The sequence below is a fragment of the Seriola lalandi genome, unplaced genomic scaffold (assembly GCF_002814215.2).
Source record: "Seriola lalandi dorsalis isolate HSWRI2012SDOR001 ecotype SW California unplaced genomic scaffold, Sedor1 jcf7180002054695, whole genome shotgun sequence".
Classification (NCBI taxonomy): Eukaryota; Metazoa; Chordata; class Actinopteri; order Carangiformes; family Carangidae; genus Seriola; species Seriola lalandi.
In genome coordinates, this window is record NW_019525248.1 from 499,228 (window position 1) to 521,900 (window position 22,673).

At 41.8% G+C, this 22,673-nt stretch overlaps 1 protein-coding gene across 4 annotated transcripts in view; it reads left to right on the top strand.

The window, feature by feature from the left end:
• Positions 1-10,326: 10,326 nt before the first annotated feature.
• Positions 10,327-22,673, top strand: part of garnl3 (GTPase activating Rap/RanGAP domain like 3) — a 70,427-nt gene continuing 58,080 nt past the window's right edge. For all 4 annotated transcript variants that reach the window (XM_023423985.2, XM_023423988.2, XM_023423986.2 and 1 more), the window contains exon 1: positions 10,327-10,835. In XM_023423985.2, the coding sequence (XP_023279753.1) occupies positions 10,738-10,835 (98 nt within the window). In that variant the 5' untranslated portion in view covers positions 10,327-10,737. The remainder of the gene's footprint in view (positions 10,836-22,673) is intronic.

Sequence of the window (22,673 nt, forward strand, 5' to 3'; positions counted from 1 at the left end):
TAAACATGGCGGAGGTTGATGTGAGTATCAGTAGTTTTGCAGGTGTAAAAAATATTGGACGAATTAAAATTTTAGCCTGATGGTGTTGAATGAAAAGTGAAGTTATTATAAGAAGTGAAGTTATTAAATGTAATCCTGAGGGGAATATGTGTTGTTGAGATATTTCAGTCTGGACTGCAACCAATATTGCCGTCCCTACAGCCATGCCGCTAGCATGGCTGACAAGGAAACTAAACCAACCTAAGACTTAGTCAGAATGAATGGGCTTGTGGTTAAGAACACAGTCACAGATGTTAGAAAGGACAGAAAGACGAAGTAACTTATTGTGAATAAAAAGTAAAATATAATTTGCTTTATCCTTTAATTTCAATAATGAATCTGTTGCTTACCTAAATGCTTCTGCCTCTGTGTTATTTCTTTAAAAAGTTTAGTTAAAAATAAAGTTAAGAAAAAAATTCCAGTTTGTACTTTTAAATTTTTTACCTCAGCTAACCTTGTATCCATTTACATCTATTTTAGATGTGGCCACTGGGAAACGGCAGACATAAATCTGAGTGGTCCACTGTACAGTGTGTGTTTGTGAGGCTCTCTCTTATCAAATCTACTGGAGGGGAAGGCGAATTTGAATGGCACCATCTGCCCGCTCAACGCTGCCACTCTTGGTGACCCCGACTCAGAGAGTGGGAAAGAGTGTTACTGGCATCCTGACAAGGACTAGGTAAATGTGTGTATGTGTGTGCGTTTGAGCGTGTCTGCTTGAGTGGCTTCATAATGATAAGCTATGAGTCACCCTCTGATAGGTAGAAGGAAGGAGCCAAGGCGCAGTTTACTCAAGATGTGCAGCAGCACTCCTTGTACTTTAGAATAAACTTGGACATAGTTACGAAGACTCTTCTCTTCCTTGTTTTCATTCCACAAATACATACAGTGCTGCCTAACTTTATGACTCCAATTCTTTATTACAGACTAACCTTGGTAACCAGATCACACTCTCATGAGCCCTAGACGACAAAAACAACCACAGTGAAAATAACATTTTCATGCTCTCCTGAGACTTTGTATTCTGCTTTCTCAGCTCAGCTCACACACAACACCAACTTAAGTGGAAAAACCCACACAGATGCAAAATAGATACATCCTAGTATTCACACACACACACACATTCGCAGAGTCATTAAATTGACATCTGTGATCACAGAGCACCATTCTGTAATTGCTGTGTCCCATTCTCCATCCTGCAGCTGGTTCAGGGTTCAGGCTTTAAGATACAAGAGACAGAGGAAATGTCATGAACACCTGTGCAACCTAATCCAATATAATACTTCTAAATATGTCAAGCCTTTATGTTTCATTTTGGGGATGTAGTTTGTTGTGGAAAATCATGTCTTGTTTCGATTTAGACAGAAATGTCCTGCAGCTGAATCATTCTCTACCGGCTCATCGCAGGGTCCATTATTCTTTACGTTATATTTACGTATATGTAGATGATTGTTGTAATAAATATTGTATGGTTTTCTAACAGTTGTTTATGGCATAAGAGCTGAAATTGTTTTTAGTTTTTTTGACAGGTATAGAGGGGAAACTGTCTTTGGTGGAACAGCAAACATCTGAAATGTAACATGGGGCTCTAACGAGGTGCTGCTTTTTTTTTAATTAAGGGATCACAGTCATAAACTTACCCCACTAATTAGTGGAGTAAAAAGTGTAATATTTGTCTGCAGTATAATGTAGTGGAGTATCTCAAAATGATACTAAAACACAGAGTAAATGCACTTCTCATCACTGTTGCATGCATGTGTGTCTGAGCCTTTCACAGAACATACTGCTATGTAGGAGGGTGGCGATAAGAGGACACAAAAATACAATGAGCAGTGAATAGGTTGGTGGGTTAGAACAAAGTAGCACTCTGGGTAAGAATTAAAAATCAAGCACTCTCAGGGTGGCTGGCTTCAGTTCAGCTCATGCGAGTGCAAGAGAAGAAGAATAAAAATGTTGAGGAGATGACTGACAGCCAGTGATTCCTCCTTAATTACATCTCTGAATATAGGAACAGAGATGGTTCTGTACTCCCATGGGGAAAGTCAGACTACACAGATAGACGAGGACATTACAATTCACATGAGGGCACAGCCCTTATATTCATGTATAGAATATGAAGTGATCCATAAACATGACACGATTACTCTAAATCCCGTTCGGGGATGTTTAACCACCATGTTGTGACAAAAGGACGTTGATGAATGCTCTGTAACTATTTTTGTGTATTGCAGCTGTTAAACTTACCCTTGAGACAACTGGAGAGTAAACATTCAGACTGTGTTTTTTGTTCATGTCGGGGGAGGTCAAAAACACTCACACAGAATATTTTCTCTCCTCAGCAGACAGTTTAAAAGGATTCTGACATTTTCATATTTTTACTTTTCAACCGATAAAAGCTTTAAAGTGCACAAACAAGTCAGTCAGGGGCTCCACGGATATGACATGATTGTTTTCAGTTGTAATTTGAGGGCAAATTACTTGAGGGCATCAGTATTCAAATGCTTTATCACGCCCGTCTGATTGCTCTGATTTTGCATTTTTGATGTGTGTTGAAAGGTGCAATCAGTTGCAGCAAAAAGAGAGAAAGAGCAGTGGAGGTTTCTATGTGTAAATTTATGTCACTGCTTGTAGCTGATGTTCATTAGAAGAGGACAGAGAGCATTTCTTAGAACAGCTCATCTCCTTACTCCAGCACATCTTGGTTCTTCTGCTGCAGATTTCTTCCATTATTCTTCCTTGTGATCATGATTTCAGTCTGTGAAGTCACTTCTCTGATTGTCTGTGTGAGCAGGAGGAGAATAAAGGGTGTGTGATCTTTAACTGTAACTGTGTGTGTGTGTGTGTGTGTGTGTGTGTGTGTGTGTGTGTGTGTGTGTGTGTGTGTGTGTGTGTGCGCGCACGCGTGTGCATAGGTTGTCCTTCATCACAGTAACAATGCCCTTGAAGCCTTTTTCCTCAGCCTGAATGACCGCCGTTAACCTCCGATGAAACCCCTGCACCTGTTCATACACAGGACACACAAACACACACACACACACACACACACACACACACACACAGAGAGTTGATCTTTAGCTGAAAGCCTCCCATGAATTGATTTGAATAGTGATTAGGACTGAAAATAAAGAATTATCATAATGTAGGAGATTGCAGCATGTCAACAACGTTTCTTTTCATTTTTAACATGTTGTTGTTGTTTTGTTGTTCTGTTTTTAAGTAAGGCCCTCTCATGCATTAGTATTGTCTTTAAATAATATGACATTATTGAACCGATTCAACTCACTTGGCCATCAATAACTGAAAGTGGAAGAAGCAATTGCCAGAATTGCGAAAGATGTTTCCTGTTTCTCAAAACTCACATACTGATAATAGTAGCTGAGTGTTGACCTAAGCCAAACTCCTGATACACTGACACACACAAAATCCATCTTTTGGATCACTTGAAAAAGAATAATGACCCATCTCCCATTCACCCAATCATTTTCACATTGTTCCTCATGGTTCTCCAAGCACTTTGCAACACTGTTTTGAAAGGTGCTATCACATATCAGGAGATTTGGTTAATTAGTTTATTTTATATACACCTAATTACCTCATCATCCATAAATAGATTGACCTTTATCTGAGTTGTCATCAAGGGAGGAATACAAGTAACTTGAAGTGTATACTATATTGTGCTAAGTGGTCACTCAACAGTCTCGCAAAAGAAAATGTAACATCAGACTGCCCCATTAAGGTGGAGTGAAGCATCAATAAAACAAACCAAATGTAGTGGAAAGCACGTGTAGATACTTTAATTCAGTTGCTCCCGACTCAGAAGTCAAGGGATCCAAGATAAATCTGAGGGGTCCCAAGATGAATATATAGATAAGGAGAAAAAATATATATTTCTGTTGCACAAAATGATGTTTATTTTATCTGACTTTTCTCACATTTATGCCTTTTTCCCCCTGAAATATGAGATATTTCAGCATTTAGAAAGGAAACAGTCCGTGAGAAGAAAAACCATTCATGTTCAACTGCTCATAAAATATGTCCACGAAAAGGCTGTAATCAGTGACGAGGGATCACGAGTCCTCCGTTGCTTCCATGTAAGAGGTCAAGAGTCAACAACATTGCGAGCCGCTGCTTTAACCCACAATCACGCCAGGATTCAGGGAGCAATGACACGGTTGGAGTCTGACTCAGAGCTAAATAACAGCTTCTCTCTCTGTATCACTGTTCAAAGTGTGTTCTCTGCAGAGGCATTTGGCACTTGCTTCTCATCTCTATACGCCGCTGCCCACCGAGCCCCCTCAGGGGATGACAGCTTGCTGACACTTGTGCCCTCATTGCCAGCCAACAGCACCCTCGTCGCCCACCCCACCCCCACCCAGAAAAACCCTGTGACTCATAGAGATGTGCCACCGTTGGCATCGCTCTGTCAGAAAATGGTGCATTACAAAATGTATTTTAGATTCGGGATGCTGTGGTCTGCTGGCGTCGTGCCCGGTGTCATCGATAGACTCGCCTCGGCTGAGGTTTGGCAACATGTTGTGGCCCCCGCTCTCATCCTTGCTCTTTCTTTATTGCTCAGGTCAGCAAGACACCGATGAATCATTCCATTTACAGGCAGCTGAGGCAGAAGGTGAAGAGATGTAGAGGAGGCTTCATATTCATGTTGCCAGGTTTTACTTTTCTCTCTCTGTCCCTGATGCTATCTCCATCTGCTGCAGGTTAGAGAAGATTTGTTATATGCAACTGTTTCTTTTTACTCCACAAACTTACTTCACGACATGCTGACAGTGCAAGAGAACCTCTTTTTCTCCCCCCAAAATGTTCAGACAAGAACAGAGATATACAGACCACCGGTCAGCACTTTTTTTTCCTTGTTATATATTTTACATTTTTGTACCAGCTTTGTTTTAATGTTGATAATACATGAAATTTCCTTCCAAAAGTGTGTCTGTGTGTCATAAACAGCTCACACATTTTAACCCCTTCAGGGCACTAAAGTGTGAATGAATCAGGTTTCAAATAAAGATGACATATTCACAAACTGCACACTGCTGCACACACAGCTCCTAAATTCACTGGTGCTTTACTCACCTTCTTGTCCCAAATGTTGCTCCCCTCCCTCTATCTCTGCTCCTCGCTCCATCACAAAAGCATCCCTCACTCAGAGAACATGGGTTCCTTCTTTCTGAAGTGTAATGCGTGCTGCCCACTCCACCACTTCCTGACTAATGGAGGCTGCGCACAGAATTACACTCTGCTTCAGTTGGGGATGAAATGACCTTAAAATGTAAATCTAGAGGTCATTGTTCAGTCTGGTTATTGAAACCGAGCCATCATCAGAGCAGGAGGCTGGCTACAGCTCACGAGCCGTGCACTCCCCGTGGCACATGCATGTTTAAAATGACAGATGGTCATTACTGTGTTGATCAAAGTGATGGAGACTATTCCTGTGTAAACTGAGAACCAGGCTGTCGTGCTATCAAACTGCTGCGTTGCTCAATATTCGCAGAATTAGCTGAGTCCACGGCAAATTAAACCAAAGCTCAAACTGATGATGGAGCCCAGGTGTCACCTGTAGTGATCAACACACTTTTACCAGCCCCGCTCAGCTCAGTTATTGTGTGTTTCAGTGCCTGACTTCCAACTTGTTCTGACTGTCCGGCCTGAAATGTTACAGTTTCTGGTCAGAACATCCACTCACTCACTATCTATGTAGTGCATCAGCCGTTCTGTAGTGCTGTTCTTTATCCAGTAAACAGTGCACTATGGAAGTGTTGCGAGGCACGTACAGAAGGTGTATACCTCATCGATCAAGCTAGACCATTACGCATTGCAGCCTGTTTCATAAAGTGCTGAAAAGAAGAAGTCATCTCGCCAACAGGCTATGCGCTAACATTAGCTGCTAGCTAATGTCTTTATTTAATGTATGTTTAATGTTTTAATGATGCTCTGGCGTTTGTTTATGCAACTGAGATAATAATTACGAATATTCGCTGCATAGTTATGTAGCAATTTAACATCCAAGTAGTGTCGGAAATGTATCAGTGGCTCCCTGCACTTATGCCCGAGTGAGTCTTCTATGTAGCAAACACTATATAGTGGGTGAGTGAGTGAGTGAGTGAACAAGTGGACAAACAGAGCACCAACAATTAACAAGCCAGATGAAGAGCCAGATATTTCCCACAACAGTTGATAGACAGTAAAACAGAGCTAACAGAGGAGAAAATATTGGACTTATATTGAACAGAAACACGGCTCCAAATGAATGTTAACATTGCTTTATGTTTGCTGGACGTATAAATAAACAAATGTTTACTATAATGTTCACCATGTCAACTTTAAAGGTGATACTATGTGTTTATGGCTTGTTTCTGCAGGTTAAAAAAATATAAAAATCCAATCTGTTTTTATTCCTCCTTACCACAGCATCGCAGGATTTTCAAGAGGCCAGAATATGTTTAGACTCATATTTTAATTAAGTCCTGCTTGAGGTCACAGACCTACAAGGCCTTTCAGTGTCCTCCATCCTTGTTCCGTAAATACGGAAAAGACCTGCCCACACATTACATAACCTCAGTGACTCACATTAATCCACCTTGAACGTCTTTGCATTTCATTGAGGATATTCAACACTGAGACATATGGAACTCATTTGGAAAACATGTATTTTTCTGTGTTAGTGGTAAGCAAAATAATTGCACTTATTAATTGCAGGCCGGTTTCCTCTGACAGTCTCAATTATAGTAAATGCTGAATCTCTCAAATTCCCATAATGCCACAGGCTAAACCTTAAATAAGCGTCACTTCAGCTCAGTTGGTTGCACTTTATTCTGCTGTTAGCGTAGCAGCTACACTATGAGGCTGATAAGAGTTGTTAGAGAGAGGGCAGCTATTTAAAGGCGTCTCCAACCATAGGGTGGTGTGGTAAGCAGCAGCGCTGCTGAATCACAGTGAGTCAGAAGGTTTGAGCAACAAAACTGAAAAGTCCTTCCAATCACACAAACATGGCCGAGTCTTTCTTTGAATGCAGCTGTGAGTCATGTTGAGAGAATTTCTCATCTAAACAGTGGGCTGATATACTAGACGGAGTGTGTGTGTACGTGCGGTTGTGTGTGAGTATTTGTACGTACGTGGGAGTCATCAGTTTACTTTTCCTCGTATTGGATAGAGAAGGTGAAACATGCAACTAACAACCTACAGACAGCAACCACATGTGTATTTACTGATCAACGTAGAAACTATAGAGATGATCCTCCGTTCATTTTAGTCTAAAGTTGTCACTGAATCCGCCTGCAGGTCGCCATCTTCTTTTCTGTCCACAGTCTGAGAGTGATGGTCTCTGAAGAAGGACTCCAGGAACTGTAGAGTGATGGTCATTGTGGAGGGACATCCTGTTGCATGGCCACATCATTTTCAGATGAATTCTGATCTTTTACATTATTTAAAGTGATGCAACGTTTTTGAAAGATTTACACAATCGCACTTCATGAGCAATAACACACACCATTGCTTAATTCAACACACTCAGGGTTTATTCTGTTACAGTCTTGCTTGGTCTGTTATGACCATGCCTTGTTTTGTTCAACGTAAAGTCTAACACCCAGAGTTACTCAGTTTATTATGAAATGTGACAAAGAAAAGCAGCAAACCCTTTCATTTTAGAAGCCAGACCAGAGAATAGAAGAAAGGGCGAGATGATTAATCGATATTCAGAAGGGTTGTTGGTTATTTTTCTGTCGATCGACTTATATTACTTCAGCTCTAAAGATGTTAATGGTTTAATCACAAACATAAAGCAAGTAAACACACAGAGGCTTGTTGTCGGTTTTTGCTTGTGGTTGCCTTCAAACACTCTCTGTCAGGTTGCTTAATGATGATTTCTTCGAAGTTGTAATTCTTCAGATTTCAGTCCTGGTTGATTTGGAAACACCTGTGGTTAACAAGAAGCGTGGTTTAATGAGCAGCTACTGTTTGTGTATGTGTGTGTTACAGTGCAGCCAAACAAAACATGTGTTGCTGTTGTTTTAATAAAGAAAATGTCAGTCACAAACATTTGCAACCACCACCTTATATCTGCGCACAGCTGTGCACAGATATAAGCAAAAGTGTTTTCCATGCAGCAGCAGGGCAAACCTTATTGCACATTACTTTCTTGCAAAAAAAGAGAAAGGATCAGCTGACATCTAAAATACTGAAATTGAATGATCGCTGTCGGTGCCAACCGCGGTGATAAACACATTGTGTTTTTCACAATAAAAGCCACCCTTTGTTTCACCATGTGAATGTGTTTAATGTGAAGCAATGGGAGTAGAAAATGTTCTGCTTGCATTAAAAGTAACTTAATATATTGACACTCTGATACGTGTTAAGAGAGTGAGGAGTAAATAGTGACACTGAGATCAATGAAAGACAATCAGAATCCTGGGAGCAGTGGAGTCCAATAAAACTACAGTCACATAACTACTGCGTGTAAATACTTATTGCAGAAAACATTAAATTAATAAGGAATATTACCTTAAAGCAGCTGACCACTGTGGCCAGAAGTGACAGTTTTGGGTTAATAATAAACTGACTTAGTAATGTCTGTTTAGCTAATGCTAACATTAGCCAACATAAACTACTGGTCATACAAGGCCAAGTGTGGTTGCACAGCATGTCTTGAATTGATCAGGTGTGCAATTTATTGCTTATGAATTCAACTTTTCTAAGAGGAAGATCACAGTCTGTCACGGTGTCACACTAATCAAACGTAGTGTCACACCACCATGCGGAGGTGTGGTTGTCATATTTTCTCCAAATGATCATCGATCGTTTCTTAACTCAAGTGTAATTTAGACAGAATATAGAGTGATCATGGTCAGGAGGACACAGTTTTTGGACCCGTATGTCATTGACCTTCTCTGTGCAACAACAGTTGATAGATAGATAGATAGATAGATAGATAGATAGATAGATAGATAGATAGATAGATAGATAGAAAGATAGATAGATAGAAAGATAGATATATAGATAGATAGATAGATAGAAAGATAGATAGATAGATAGATAGATAGATAGATAGATAGATAGATAGATAGATATGAATTCCTCCTCAAAGTTTCACCCTAATAAAGCACATACAGGATGCTCACCCAGCCCACACCATTATATTTTTAGAACCAATCAACTGATCCATAGCACCCACAGCTGGGCGCACTGCAGCTGAGCGTTGTTTTAGCAGAGTAAACATTGCTTAACCTTTTAATTATCTGCAACACATTTTGAGTGACACTTTCAGTGAAAACACACTCCCTGGGTCTCCAGCCACGCATTCTCAGTATAAATGGTCCACCTGCAGTAAAAGCACACCTGGATGCCTGAGGAGAGTTAAACAGAGGTGATTAACTACAGCATCAACATGATGAAAAAATGATTTCTTACAATCTCAAAATGATGTTTCCACATCTCATTTTGGTTTTGTTACCTAAAATATTGGTAACGTGGTACAATAATAGTTGTGGTCTTTGGCCACGTCAGTCTGATAAATGGTGGTTAATGCATCCACACTGAACAGGAAACACTGTTTTCATGTGTCTGAGAACATGTCAGCAACAGATATGAGCTTGTCTTTACGGTATGCTGATACAAAGACTTTATTAGTTATTTTATTGATTCGTCTGTTTTAAAATGCTTCACGGGTTTATGTATATTAGCTGTAACTTAGTATAGTAATGTATGAGTATTTTGTCTCATATTGCACATCTCAAATGACTCTTGTCCAAAAAAAAAAAAAAAAAGTTTACGTTTGACTTTAATGGGGGAAAGCCTCCGTCCAAGTGAGCTTCACTTAAATGGATGGTTACTTTTAATGGACATCTCCTCAGGTGGAGGAACTGTTCTGTCCGTCTACAGAAAGATGATGATACTTATTGTTGTTGTTCACCCTGAGTCACCACATTAAAACAGACGGATTGTCTTTGTTTTACTAAGCAATTCAAAAAAACAACTATATGCATATCCCACATATTATGTGATGGATGTTGCAGCTAGGCTGCTCTTAATTCTGGCTTTATGAATATAAGTATAACAGCAGTGTTTTATAGGCTTGACGTGCAACTCTCTCTGTCACTTTCTCTTCCTTTCCCACGCATAAAGTAACTCAATTTAACACACACTCACCCTCACTCTGACCAGCACCATCTCTCTCTCTCCCTCCCTCCCTCTCTCTCTCTCTCTCTCTCTCTCTCTCTCTCTCTCTCTCTCTCTCAGTCAATGCCGTGCAGCCACTCAGTGTCGGGCTGAGGCTGAAGGAGCGCTGTGGGCTCCAGAGTTCAGGATCACAGGATCTTTGTGGCGGCGGGGAATCCTCAGCACAACGGCTCAGGTTGACAACTGCAGCAGTCCCGCATACAGCCCGCTCCAAAATAAAGCCCGCATGGAGATACCACCAACCCCGACACCATGCACCTCTGAAAGCTTCAACACACCGTCTTGTGTTTAGCCTGAGGGGGGCAAAAAAAAGTCTGCAAGATCACTTTCCCTGCTCCGCTGAGGTGAGCCGAGCGTCAAAGGATTTTTTTCCCTCCTCTTCTTTTTCGGCCAGCCTGCCTCTTTTTTTTGTCTTCCGCCTCTCGCAGTCCACCGCTCGATTTTTTGACTTATTTTTTTCCTTGGAAAGGAAGCCCTGCTGTTTCCCAGAGTCAACCTGCTCGCCCAGCACCCATGAATTCAGATAAAAATGTGTACCTCGGCAGAGACAAAGGCATCATGCGGAAGAGAGCCTTGCTCCTTCGGAAAGGTTGCAGCTTCGAGATTACCAGGTAGGTCCTTCTTTTTGTTGGTGGAGCCGATTTTGTCTGGGACAAGAGGGGTGATCAAAAATGGCTAGACCATCCCACAGAAACTGCTCTCCCCTGCCCAGAAGTGGCACTTTACACGAGGCAAAGCAATGAGTTTTAATGGGTGTCTTGCACCTTGTCGGTTGGTGATTTAGCCAGCATCTGCTGTGTGTACATGTGTGTGTGTGTGTGTGTGTGTGTGTGTGTGTGTGTGTGTGTGCGTGTGTGTGCGTGTGTGTGCGCGCGCGCGCGCGCGAGCATTGGAGCGGAGGGATGCCCCAAATCATATTGTCCATCCAAAGAGCGAGTAGTCACACTACCGTCTCTGTTTCCCTCCTCGGTGGCTAAAACATACAGATTCCTTTTGTTCATCTTCATTTTTTTTTTTATTATATTTTTTAAAAATGATTAATTTTATTTTCTAAATCTCAACACTGTGCGTTCACATCTCCTATCTGACTGTGGGGGGATTCGTTACGCACGGATACGTGTCGTCTGCACCTGACTGCAATGTTGACAGTGTCGCTTAGTGGCAGGACACTGTCAATCATCATTTTATAGCCAAAGTCAGGTGTTGATTGGGCAGCCCAGCAAACACAAGGCCCCCAATGCTGTCCAATCCTGTGCCATAGAGGGCTGGAAATATGCAGGTTTTAATTCCCCCCCCCCGTAAAAAAAAAACCCCAAAAGAACAGGAGAATATTTGAGGGGTTCAGATCACCGGCTGTAGTCTGATGCCACTGAGGCACAGCTGGGGATCAGTGAGTTCACACACACACACACACACACACACACACACACACACACACACACACAGAGAGAGTCTGAAAGGCAACAGACACATGAAGGCAAAGGGTCTTGGTAGCAGATAGACCACATCATGTGCAGCTGATATGACTTCTCTGAACGGTGTAATTGGTTATTGGCGAACCTCCGGGAGGTTTCAGAGATATGTGGCGCCCTGTGGGCTCCTCCAGGAGGATGGCACTGGCTGTGTACATGTCTTAATCTGCCCAGCTCCCTCTGTGGTCCATCCATCTGACGTTTGTGCGCTGTGGTTTGGACCAGTAAATATTTGGTGAAGGCTTTCACTTTTACTGATGTCACACCGGTTCTTCTTCTTTGCATGATCACGCAGTGTTCTTCCTGAGGTTTGTTTGCCAGGAACTTGTGATGGCAATTGTGTTAAAGCATCATAAGACATTCAGTAATCTTTGGGGTGCTTTCAGTAGCTCTGCAACTGAAGATTATTTTCATTGTCGATTAATCTGCCTGAAGTAGTCAATTAATGTTTGTCTGTGAAACGCACACATGTATTTTATTGTTGATAATAGGTGTATCTTGTGCAGTTTTTAACGTCATATACTCGTCATTTACACTCATTCATTTGTGACAGTTTTATGATAAAACTTGAGCTTGTACAACTGGGTCAGAATAACCAGATTTTAGATTGGGTAAATAGTCCAGCAGTTATGCAAAAGCCAGCATTAACACTGGGTCAAAATAGCTCATTGTGTCTGTGCTATATCGACCCAAACTGGAACAAGTGAAATACCCCTGGCCTTTGGGTCAAAACCCCAAAATGTCCAATTTACTACCATGTAAACTGGGAGTAGCAGAAAATTCTCACAAGTCGAAACATCAAATGTTTGACCTTTTTGTTTGAAAAAGTGACTTCATCAGTAAATTGATGATTAAAATAGTTGCTGATTAATTTTTCCCCAGTCATCTAATCATTGCAGCTCCAGTCTTTATCGTCTTGATTGCATTGTCTTTGGATTATTGTTCTGGTCGTATCAGCGTCAGTCCTCCCACCTCCACTCTCATTTCCTGCTATTTCAGACGATCTGTGGAGGTGTGCAGGCGCGCAAATTTACTCATGGATCTCGCTTCATTGCTCTTACAGCTGATTACTTTGTCTCAGTATGTGTGTGTGTTTGTGATGGCAAGACTTGTGTGTTGGAGATATCCCCCCCAGGCTGCCGGGTTTCCCTTTTCCAAATAGAGGCATACAGTATAGTGTATTCAGGGTGCGTGGCGCATGCGGGGGCGAGGTTTGACTTTGGCCAGCTTTGTGCCAAGCACTTACTTTCAAATCACGCATCGCATCTAATTTTCTTGATTTATCCAGTGCAGTGAAGGGGTCTGTTCCTTCTCTTGCATGCTGTGGACCCAGACTCACATTGTGAGGCTTCCTGGCAGACTGTCTCTCAGACACTAGCAGTTTAACAGACAATCAATCTGGGCCGGGCCTGAAGTGCTACTGCATGGGGAAATAGATTCTCCACTATACTGAGGGGATATGAAAGACACTCAAGTAAAGGGCTGCTGCTGAGGAGGCTGTGTATAATTCATTGTGCTGCAGAGGGGCATGGCCATACAGACCTAACACATTTGGACAGTTTCAGAAGGACATGCACTGTATGTTACAACTCTGCTTTCACGTGCGTAATCACACGTGAGCGCGCGCACACACACACACACACACACACACACACACACACACACACACACACACAATGGCTGAAGTGTTCCCATATGTTACGCCTGTGGAAGTATGTCATGAGGTAGTTTTATCTAGATATTGATCTGCCCTCGTTTTCTTCTAGACTACAGAGTCTCAGTGTGAGAGGCATCAGACAGCACATTAGAGAACTCTCTAAGGCTCAACGAGATTATTTTCATTGGTAGTTAACGTGATTATTTTCTTGATTAATCATTTAATCTACAACATGTCAAAAAACTAAAATGGAAAACATCCAAGGAGAAATGTCCAACCAACCACCTAAAATCAAAAGATATTCAGTTTACGTTCTCATAAGACAAACACATTGTTATTGAGTTATTTTATTTGACTTTAAATACTTTCCTGTCAATATGCCAATCGATTAACTGTTGGAGCTAACAACAAAAAATCCAAAATCTTCAGGAACAGTTCATCGGGTAAAGCTGTCATGATCTCTTTTAAGACCCAGGAGTTAATCTGCTTTGAGGTAAACACATCACATCACATTATTATTTCTGACTGTGTTTTGGACACTGTTTCATCGTGACTAAGCCTTAACTAACACAGTGAGCGGACTGCCAGTTGGCAGACACTCTCACTGATGGCAGTGGCCGCAGAGTTGCAGGTGAAAGCAGAAAAGTTCAACGAACTACTGGAACTAATTGTTTGGTCGTTTTCCTGCTGTGCTGTGCTGGGTGCAGGTGGTTGCTAGGTGTAAGTTGTTGCATGTTTGTAGCTTATGTATGTGTGTCTGTGTATTCACAGTACATATGTAGGTGTGTGTGTGTGTGTGTGTGTGTGTGTGTGTGTGTGTGTGTGTGTGTGTGTGTGTGTGTGTGTGTGTCTGTCCACATTTGTCAGGACATAAAGGACCACTACTACCATAACACACCCAAACCTCCAGCCAAACTGTCAGTGGTTAAGTTGCATTATGGGTAAAGAGGGCGCCAGGTTTTGACAAGCAAAAGGAATGTGTGTAATAACAAAAATAGATTCTTCTCTCTAAATCAGCAGTGTTCTTTGAGTTTATTATGCCAGAGCACAAGCACACACAACATCCGACGAGCCCTTTGCCCTGGAGTGTTGAACTCGACAGAAGTGAGTCTGGATGTGCTCCAGTGACAACAAATCCTAACCTATTTAGTGTCGCTTTCCGTTATTTTCCATAACAATCGAGTCATGTTTCTCCATCAACTCTGCCTGTCACTGAGCTCTTGGCTGTGGCCTGTGTCAGAGCACTTCCAGTCGGCCCCGGCTAATCGTGTGTGAATAAGATTAGACTACGCACTGACACTTGAAGGAGCCAAGAAAGCACTGGCTCGACTCTGACCACGCGCTGGCAGAACAAACATAACTCTAAGAGACAGTGCCAGCGAGACCGAGGAAAACCATGTGAACGGACGCTGCTTCCGGGCAGTGCTACAAACCAGCAAATATACGAACCCTGACCTCCGGAGGAACATGTTTCCGTATCAGAAATCGCAAGAAGTCAGCAACATGCTTTCTATGAATCCAGCATCAGCGGATTCTGATGTGGTGGAAACTAACCTCATCGCGTGGAATCTTTTTGGGTCTCGCTCGTCAATCCATAACAGAACATTTGTAGTTCATTTAAGGAAAGGCATGCACTGGCAGGGAGAATCGCCATGAGAGAAGAAAAGCCTATTTCTCATCAACCCAAAGCAGGGCAATGTGTGATTACAGCATGTTACTATGGTTTGACTTTGCAGCTCAAAATGAACAAATACGTTCAGATAAAGAGCCTGTTTACAATGTAAGAGGGAAAGATTAGGTTTGACGTGTGGATTAATGAGTTTTGATTAATGCTCGCTGCTCATTAATCAGTCCACTCAGTTTGTCAATGTCATTCAGCCCCTCCCTGCTTTTACCATCCGTGCATGACTCCATTCACCCACCCAACAAAAATCGTGAAAGCAGTGATAACTTCACCCTGCAACCTCAGCCACATTAGCGGAGCAAAAATAGATCCTTGACGCGCTGCAGCCTCTGAAGCTCTGACAGTCTCTATCCCTCACTCGCCCTCTCGCTCTCCTTTCTCCCTGAACCCCTCACTTCAGGGGTTGTTTGAGTGCATTTGCTTTGAAACGCTATCAGTGTCTTCATTAACCTCGCCCGCTGCCAAACCCACAATGTTTTGTGACTACAGTTGCCAGGGGTTCTGCTGTAGCTTGCTGCTTGTTAGATTGGCACAAGACCGGTTCCAGATGTGGCTGAAGTGCACCGTGCTGAGTTCACGTGCTTTGTAAACAAACGGCTGAGGGAGTTTTAAACATATGTGTCTTAAAAGTAAAAAAAAAAGCAGAAGGAAATATGTATTAGGGTTTGTCCTCATGTGGTTTCCTGGTGAAGCTTTTACAGTAGGCTTCAAAGGGTTCTGTGAATGAAGAACATGTGTTTTCACTGTCAGACGTGTTTTTCATGTTTTTTAGATCTAAGAATGTACGAACAGACCGTACATGGGCAGGACCATACTGATGTGCTCTGTTACAGACGGAGTGAAAGTGGTTGTGATAGGCTGGGCTGCCGGGGGCTCCCTCTGTGTTGCAGTCTGTCATAAAGCATCCAGCGGGGAGCTGCTGAAATGATGGACCAACTGACATTTTTGCTGACTCAAGGCCCTCGTCTGCTTTACATACAGTGAATCATATTTTGCTCTCATGCGCATTGGACACTGATCACAGCCAGAGATTTTCCTCTTGCATCAGTGGAGCTGCAATGCTTATTTGTCTGGCAGAAAGTATTTTGATAATTGTTTCATTGTTTTGAGTCGTTCATTAAGCAAAAAAAATCCAAACTCTCTGTTTTCAGCTCCTTCAATGGGAGGATTTTCAGCGTTTTACATCATTGTAAATGGGTTTTGGACTGTTGGTCAGAAAGAACCAGACAGTCGAGGATGTCATCTTAGACTTTTGTGAATTGCGATGACACTATTTTCTGAAGTTTTATAGATTGGATATTCAATTAGTTGGTTCAGATTAATCTGAAATGAAAATAACAGTTTGTTGCAGCTCAGACTAGAAAGAATGAAGAATCGGTGTCAACAACTTTAAACTGACGTCAGTCTTTTTTTATTCTGCACATTCTTCCTCCATCAAAACCTGGCACCTACATTACCCACAATGCAACATGACTGCCAACGGTTCAGGCAGAGATACTGGTGTGTTGTGCTAGTAGTGGCTCATGTCAAAGATGAGGATCTGGCTACACAGGTCTGGTAAAATAACTCCACACCCCCATTTTTTCAAACTTGTAAGCCACAACTTACATGGACTCAAGTGACATCACTTGAGGAAACTGAACTTGATAGTTGTAGGTTAGTTTAGTCAATTAATGAAATTGTTGCAGCTCCTTAAAAGATGTTGCTTCCAGGAATTACGATTGCTTGCGCAGTGTTTGTGCAATATTGTATCACATGTCTGATTTCCATAGAAGGTTGTAGCTGGGAAATCGAAAAAGTGTTGCACGAGGGCGGTTCTGCTCCGCTCAGCCGTACAGTCAGTCCCTCAGTGAGGTCTGATAAACACTGGACTGTAATCACTCCCATATGTGGCTGCATAGCTCAGCACAACCCGGCGCAGTTCAGCCATGCGCACAAGGCAGCGCACCAGGCTCATTTAGACAGAAAAATAGACTCAAATTACTAGAAGAAGAAAAAATACCAAAAAATCCCTCGCTTGATTACAGCCCTATGTAAACTTTGACTCTTTGAGGGGAACATCTGCTTCCATTTAGGGCTTTAGGACACATGCCTACACATTAAGATGCACTGTGCACTGCTTCGGGAAAGCTTGGAGGCTGGAAAAATATTCCCCATTATAGTTGCCTGGAATAAACCCAGCACAGTGTACTTAAAGCTGGGTATTGGTTGGAGATGCGGCCAGCTCCAGCTCGGCCACAAGCCACACGCACACAAGACTCACATTCGCAAAGTGAATGTGAGTGTGTGTTGAAGTGCCAGAGGAACGGAGCAGAGTATGAAAAGCTCAAAGGAAGTCTGCGCAGTATGGGCACCGTCTGTGTGTACACTGTGAGTTGCTTCACACCAGCCCACTGCCCCCGTCATAACCCTTAAAGAGTGATCCAGGAGAGACGGAGGAGGAAATGGAGCCAGTGAAGGGTTACTGTTGTACATTTTTACCCTGCGGTTTTAAGGGAGGCCGGCCAAAACCTCTTCTTGGTTAGAGACTGAGCAACAGAGGGAAACGGTGAAAGAGATGGAAGTGCAGTTTGAAAGTACCTGTAGAAGCATCTAAGACCGGTGTATTTTCAGTGGAGGTTGTTAAGATGTGGCTCAAATGAAGTTGTTGGAAGTGTGGACATTCTTTAAAAAAAGGAACTTAAAGGGAGTTTCACTAACTGCAGGCCTAGTGCTGCAGTAGTATAGAGATTATATTGCATGTCACTATTTTTAAGTTAAGTTTAAGTTAACTTTTTTGGTTTGTTTTGGTTTAAAAAAAAAAACCCAATGCAAATGTGTGTACTGTAGAAGATACAGTTGTAGACTCACACAAAAGCACAAATAAACACACCCTCCAATAGAGAGTGAAAGGCCTCACTAAAGCCTCTATTGCACTTTGATGCTCTGAGGCATCAGAAAGTCTTTTTGATCCTCACACCCCCTCCTTTTATAAATATTTAATTTTCTACAGATTGTAATATCTCAGGCATGTTTGTGATGAATCAAAGAGGAACTCAAGTATAATGTTGCATTTTAGTGCGGGAACACCCTTTCAGAAAGCAGAGCCAGGTGTGGCAACATGCCAGAGAAGTGACGCCTAACATTTTAAAATCAAGATAACAAAGAACAACAAGAGCCACGTCACCAGCTCTGGGAGGCCGTGCTTGGACACCTGAGAGCCTTTTGCTAAATACTAATGCCAGCATGCTAACAGGTTCACAGTGACAACATGCTGATACCAAGCAGGTGTAATATTTGCCATTCCCGCTATCTTTGCTTAACCTGATAGCTGATAACATTTCCTAATTGGCATTAAACACAAGTAGGGCTGAGACTGATGGGAATGTGATTAGTTTTGCAGGACTGGACAAATGAATTGGATGAATGTCTGCACCAAAGCAAATGTTGAAAACTCAAAACCACAAAGTTGACCTCCATGGAGACGCCAGGTAAAAACACAGCTGATCACCAAAGTCAGAGGGTTCATCCTCTGAGGACCATGAAGGGACCTCATTAGTGGATCAACCTACATGCTGCTAGTATGGCAATAATAATAATAATAATAATGATAAATGGATAATAAGACAAACCCGTGGAGGAAACTCTGAAACTTTCACTTTCATAGTTCACATCTAACTTTTACATAATTAGAAAAATTACCAAATTATTACACAAAGACGTGACCCTATGTATGTTTTGATAAACATTTCTCATATCAACCCCCCCCCCCCAAAAAAAAAAAAACAAGTGAAATGGAAGAAAAACATTGTTAATGCAGTAGAGGGTTGATTATAGCTATATGTGATTGAATTATAAATAGTGGTTGCTTATGTAAGCTCTTATATATACAGTTTTTTTGAGTTCCCTCTCATTTCATTGTGATGAGAGTTCTGACCACTAGAGGGCAGACTCTCCCTGTAGAAACACTGATGTGACTATGAGTGTGTGCCCAGTGGACATAAGAAAAGGCTTTCACACTTCTCACATTTTGACCTGTTAGTTTGAGCTTTTGATGCGACACTAAATCTGAGAAGACCAAAGTGATGAGTTGCAGAAAAACTCAAAGTAAGCAGTGAAGACGGTAAAGACATGACATTCCTTGTGCACTGGTCATTCCCACTTTTCCACTAGGAGGAGTAAGTGCGTTAAGAAGCAGTGACAGAGCAGGTGGTCTCAGCTGAGGGTTTCATTCAGACACACAGCAAGCTCACTGTGTTTCTCTGTGTTCTGTACTGATGTATGTTATTATGGCCAACAAGTACGGACATATCCCTTCATCTGTACTCATACTCAGCAGTAACCGGGACTAAAGTGCATCGTCCCACAAAAAGTGTAAGCACACACACGTAGCCAAAGGGCCAAAGGGCAGAGTGGTGTCCAGGGCCGGCCTGATCGTTACAGACAAAAGGTTAATTCACCTGATCACATTTAATGAGAGCGCCATCATAAATCGCTGCAGCCTGACACCGTGACATTTCACAGAGGCCACATGGTGACCCGCTGGCATTTGGGACGCACTAGGAACAAAGGGGCCAAGGTCCGAATCCAAATCATCTGCATGTATATATGTGTGTGTGTGTGTGTTTGTGTTCATGTGATTATGTGTGTATATGACTGCCAGTAGAGAACATGTGAGCTTGAACTACGAACAAGGGGGAAACAGCTGATTGCTCACCGAAATGAACTTCAAGAGGTTTAAACTTGTAAAAAAGTCTGAATCATTTCCTCATTTCCAAACAATGGTGGAAGATGCACTGAGCTCCTTTTTATACGAGTTGAAGTACCAACGCAGCAATGTAAAAACACTCCATTACAGGGCTGCAACTATCAATCATTTTCATTATCGATCTTTAATCCGCTGATAATTTTCTTGATTAATTGTTTTGTCTATAAAATGTCTGAAATATTGTGAAAAATATCCCTTTATGATTACAACCTGAGGCAAAGCATTCACATTGCTTATTTCATTAGACCAACTGTCCAAAACCCAAATATATTCAGTTTACTTTTTACTTATAACAAAAAAGCATCAAATCCTCACATTTGAGGAGCTGTAACCAGTGAGTTTTTGGCATTTTTTGCTTGAATAATAACAAAAACCATCAGTAGTTGCAGATTAATTTTCTGTAAATCGATTCATCAATCCTGCATTCAAGTTCCTCCTGAAGTCAAAGGTCAGGAGAACGTAGAAGTACTCAATGTGTAGAAAATGGGCCCATTGGAGATAATAAGGTGGTTTAATTCAGTGGTTCACAACCTTGGGGTTTGGTCCTCTCCAAAGGGGAACCAAAGGATCACAAGATATATCTGTGGAGTCATGAGACCACCCTAGATAACACTTATTTATTTATTTTTATTTTGTATATTTTTTACGCCTTTGGGCCTCAGACATTTTAAAGAGGGAATAACCCTTTGGTGGAACTGCTTACTGAGCACATGTGAAGCCAAAAATGTTTGGGAACCATTGTTTTAATCTTTAACAATGTTTTAATGGAAAAAAAAGAAGTCTTTATTTGAAACTGACACATGAATGTAGTGGAGAACAACAATTCCCTTTAAAATGTAGTGGAGTTGAGGAATACAGTGGCATCAAATAAAATTAAACGAATAATAAAAAGAAAACGACAGTGACCAAATGTACTTAGTTACTCTCCACTACTGCCAAAAAGTTCACAGCTCACGCTAAATGTGTTCTTGAACTCACCATTTTGCTGCTACTGGTCGAGTCAACTCAGTTTTATTTCTATAACCCAAATCACAAATTTGCTTCAGGGGGTTTTTACAATCTGTACAACACACAACGTCCTCTGTCCTTAGATCCTCAGATCAGACAAGGAAACACTCCCCAAAGAAAACCCCTTTAACAAGGAACAAAAACATGGATGAAATTTGCTTCTACTGTTCCAGTGTGTACAGCAGTGCCAGTGGATAAACAATGGTTGAATCATTCCATAATCAAATGAAGCCATCTATCATTACTGCTTCCTCCCACAGGTTACATATTATCCAGGGACAAAGCCTCATCAAAGAAAAGTGGAATCATATCAGGTCTAATGATTTGCATGTTGCACCTGGATGTGTGTGGCAGATAAGACCCCACTGTGTTGACACTTGTCGTAGCGGGTCGCACTATGTTGTTCATATTTTCATACATCTGTATTTAGACAAATGAATCCCATTGGACCCAGTGTGATCTAGTGTCAGTAACCTCACATCTAATCACTTTGTGTGCTTACACACACACACACACACACACAGTAACAGAGGCAGTGTTTCTCCTACGCGTGGGAAAGGTGCCGTGGTCAGACACGGCTTACTCGTGAGACTAAAGGGCCGGCGTGGCAGCTGTCCAGAGAGAAGGCGGCGTAGCTCCGAGGGATTAGCGAACTATTGACTCGAGAGCTCCTGATCCGCATCATGCAGCTTCAACTGGCTTCAACTGCTGGGGATAACCCTGCGAGTGCTCATCGGATACACACATGCATTTTGTGTACCTGTGCACCGCAACCACCAGTGGCGCGGACTGATGCATGGATTGTAAACCCACACACTATAATGCTTACACCTACATTTATATCCTGATCTTTAGAAGTTGCATTCGTCTGGGGAATGTAGAGCCTGGGATAGTCCATCACTGTCAGGTCCCACACACACACACACACACACACACACACGCATACACACACACACGCATACACACACACACACACACACACACACACACACACACACACACACACGTGTTGAAGATTGAGGGTTATAGTTTATACTTCCTAGCTAATAGATCCAAAATAGAAGATTACTTTTGAGGGATGATGAAACCTTTAGGTTTGTTTTAGCAGCTCGGTGACACACGAATGTACACGGATGGTGGTTGGGAAGATGGTGACACCTACTGTAGTTCTAAATTGGGTTAATCCGTGAGCAAATGGTGTGATCATGGGAATGAAAAGGTGATATGCAGCCTCATTAGTATTTGAATTGCTTTGTCATGAATACAGCTGAAACACTAAACCGATCAAGTGCAAATGAATCCACAAAAATAATCTTATCAACAGTCATTTCTTTCTTCTTGAAAGTGAGAATATTCTGTTTCTCTCTCTTTTATATCATTGTAAATTTGAATATCTTCCTGTCTGTTTCTCACCAGGAAGCATCATTATACTTGTTAAATAAATTTTCCTTGCTCCTGAAACATTTGCAGATGAGATTATTGTGAGTTTGAAGCCTACACTGCTTACGTCCATGTTTGTTTACCAGCAACCTACATTTCTTGGCACGTCACAGCCACCAACTGTTGGTAAGTGTAATGGCTACACATGATGCAAACAAAACTGGTGCCTACTCTTGAAAACATTAGTTCATAACACTACTAGTGGTCAAATAATCCACAGGGGGCCTTTAAATTTTAGAACTGCTTTCACTATCTTTAATAGGTTTATCATTTCTCCTCTTGGGAATATGGGTTTTTCATTCCAGTAGACCTAGTTTCAACCTTTTTGCATCTTCCACACACTCTATTTTCATTTGATCCTATTCCTATACACAACCTCTGTGTCAAAGCCTCAGTCTGATCATAGCAGCTGTATGTTCTGATGCGCGTATCTGTTGATTG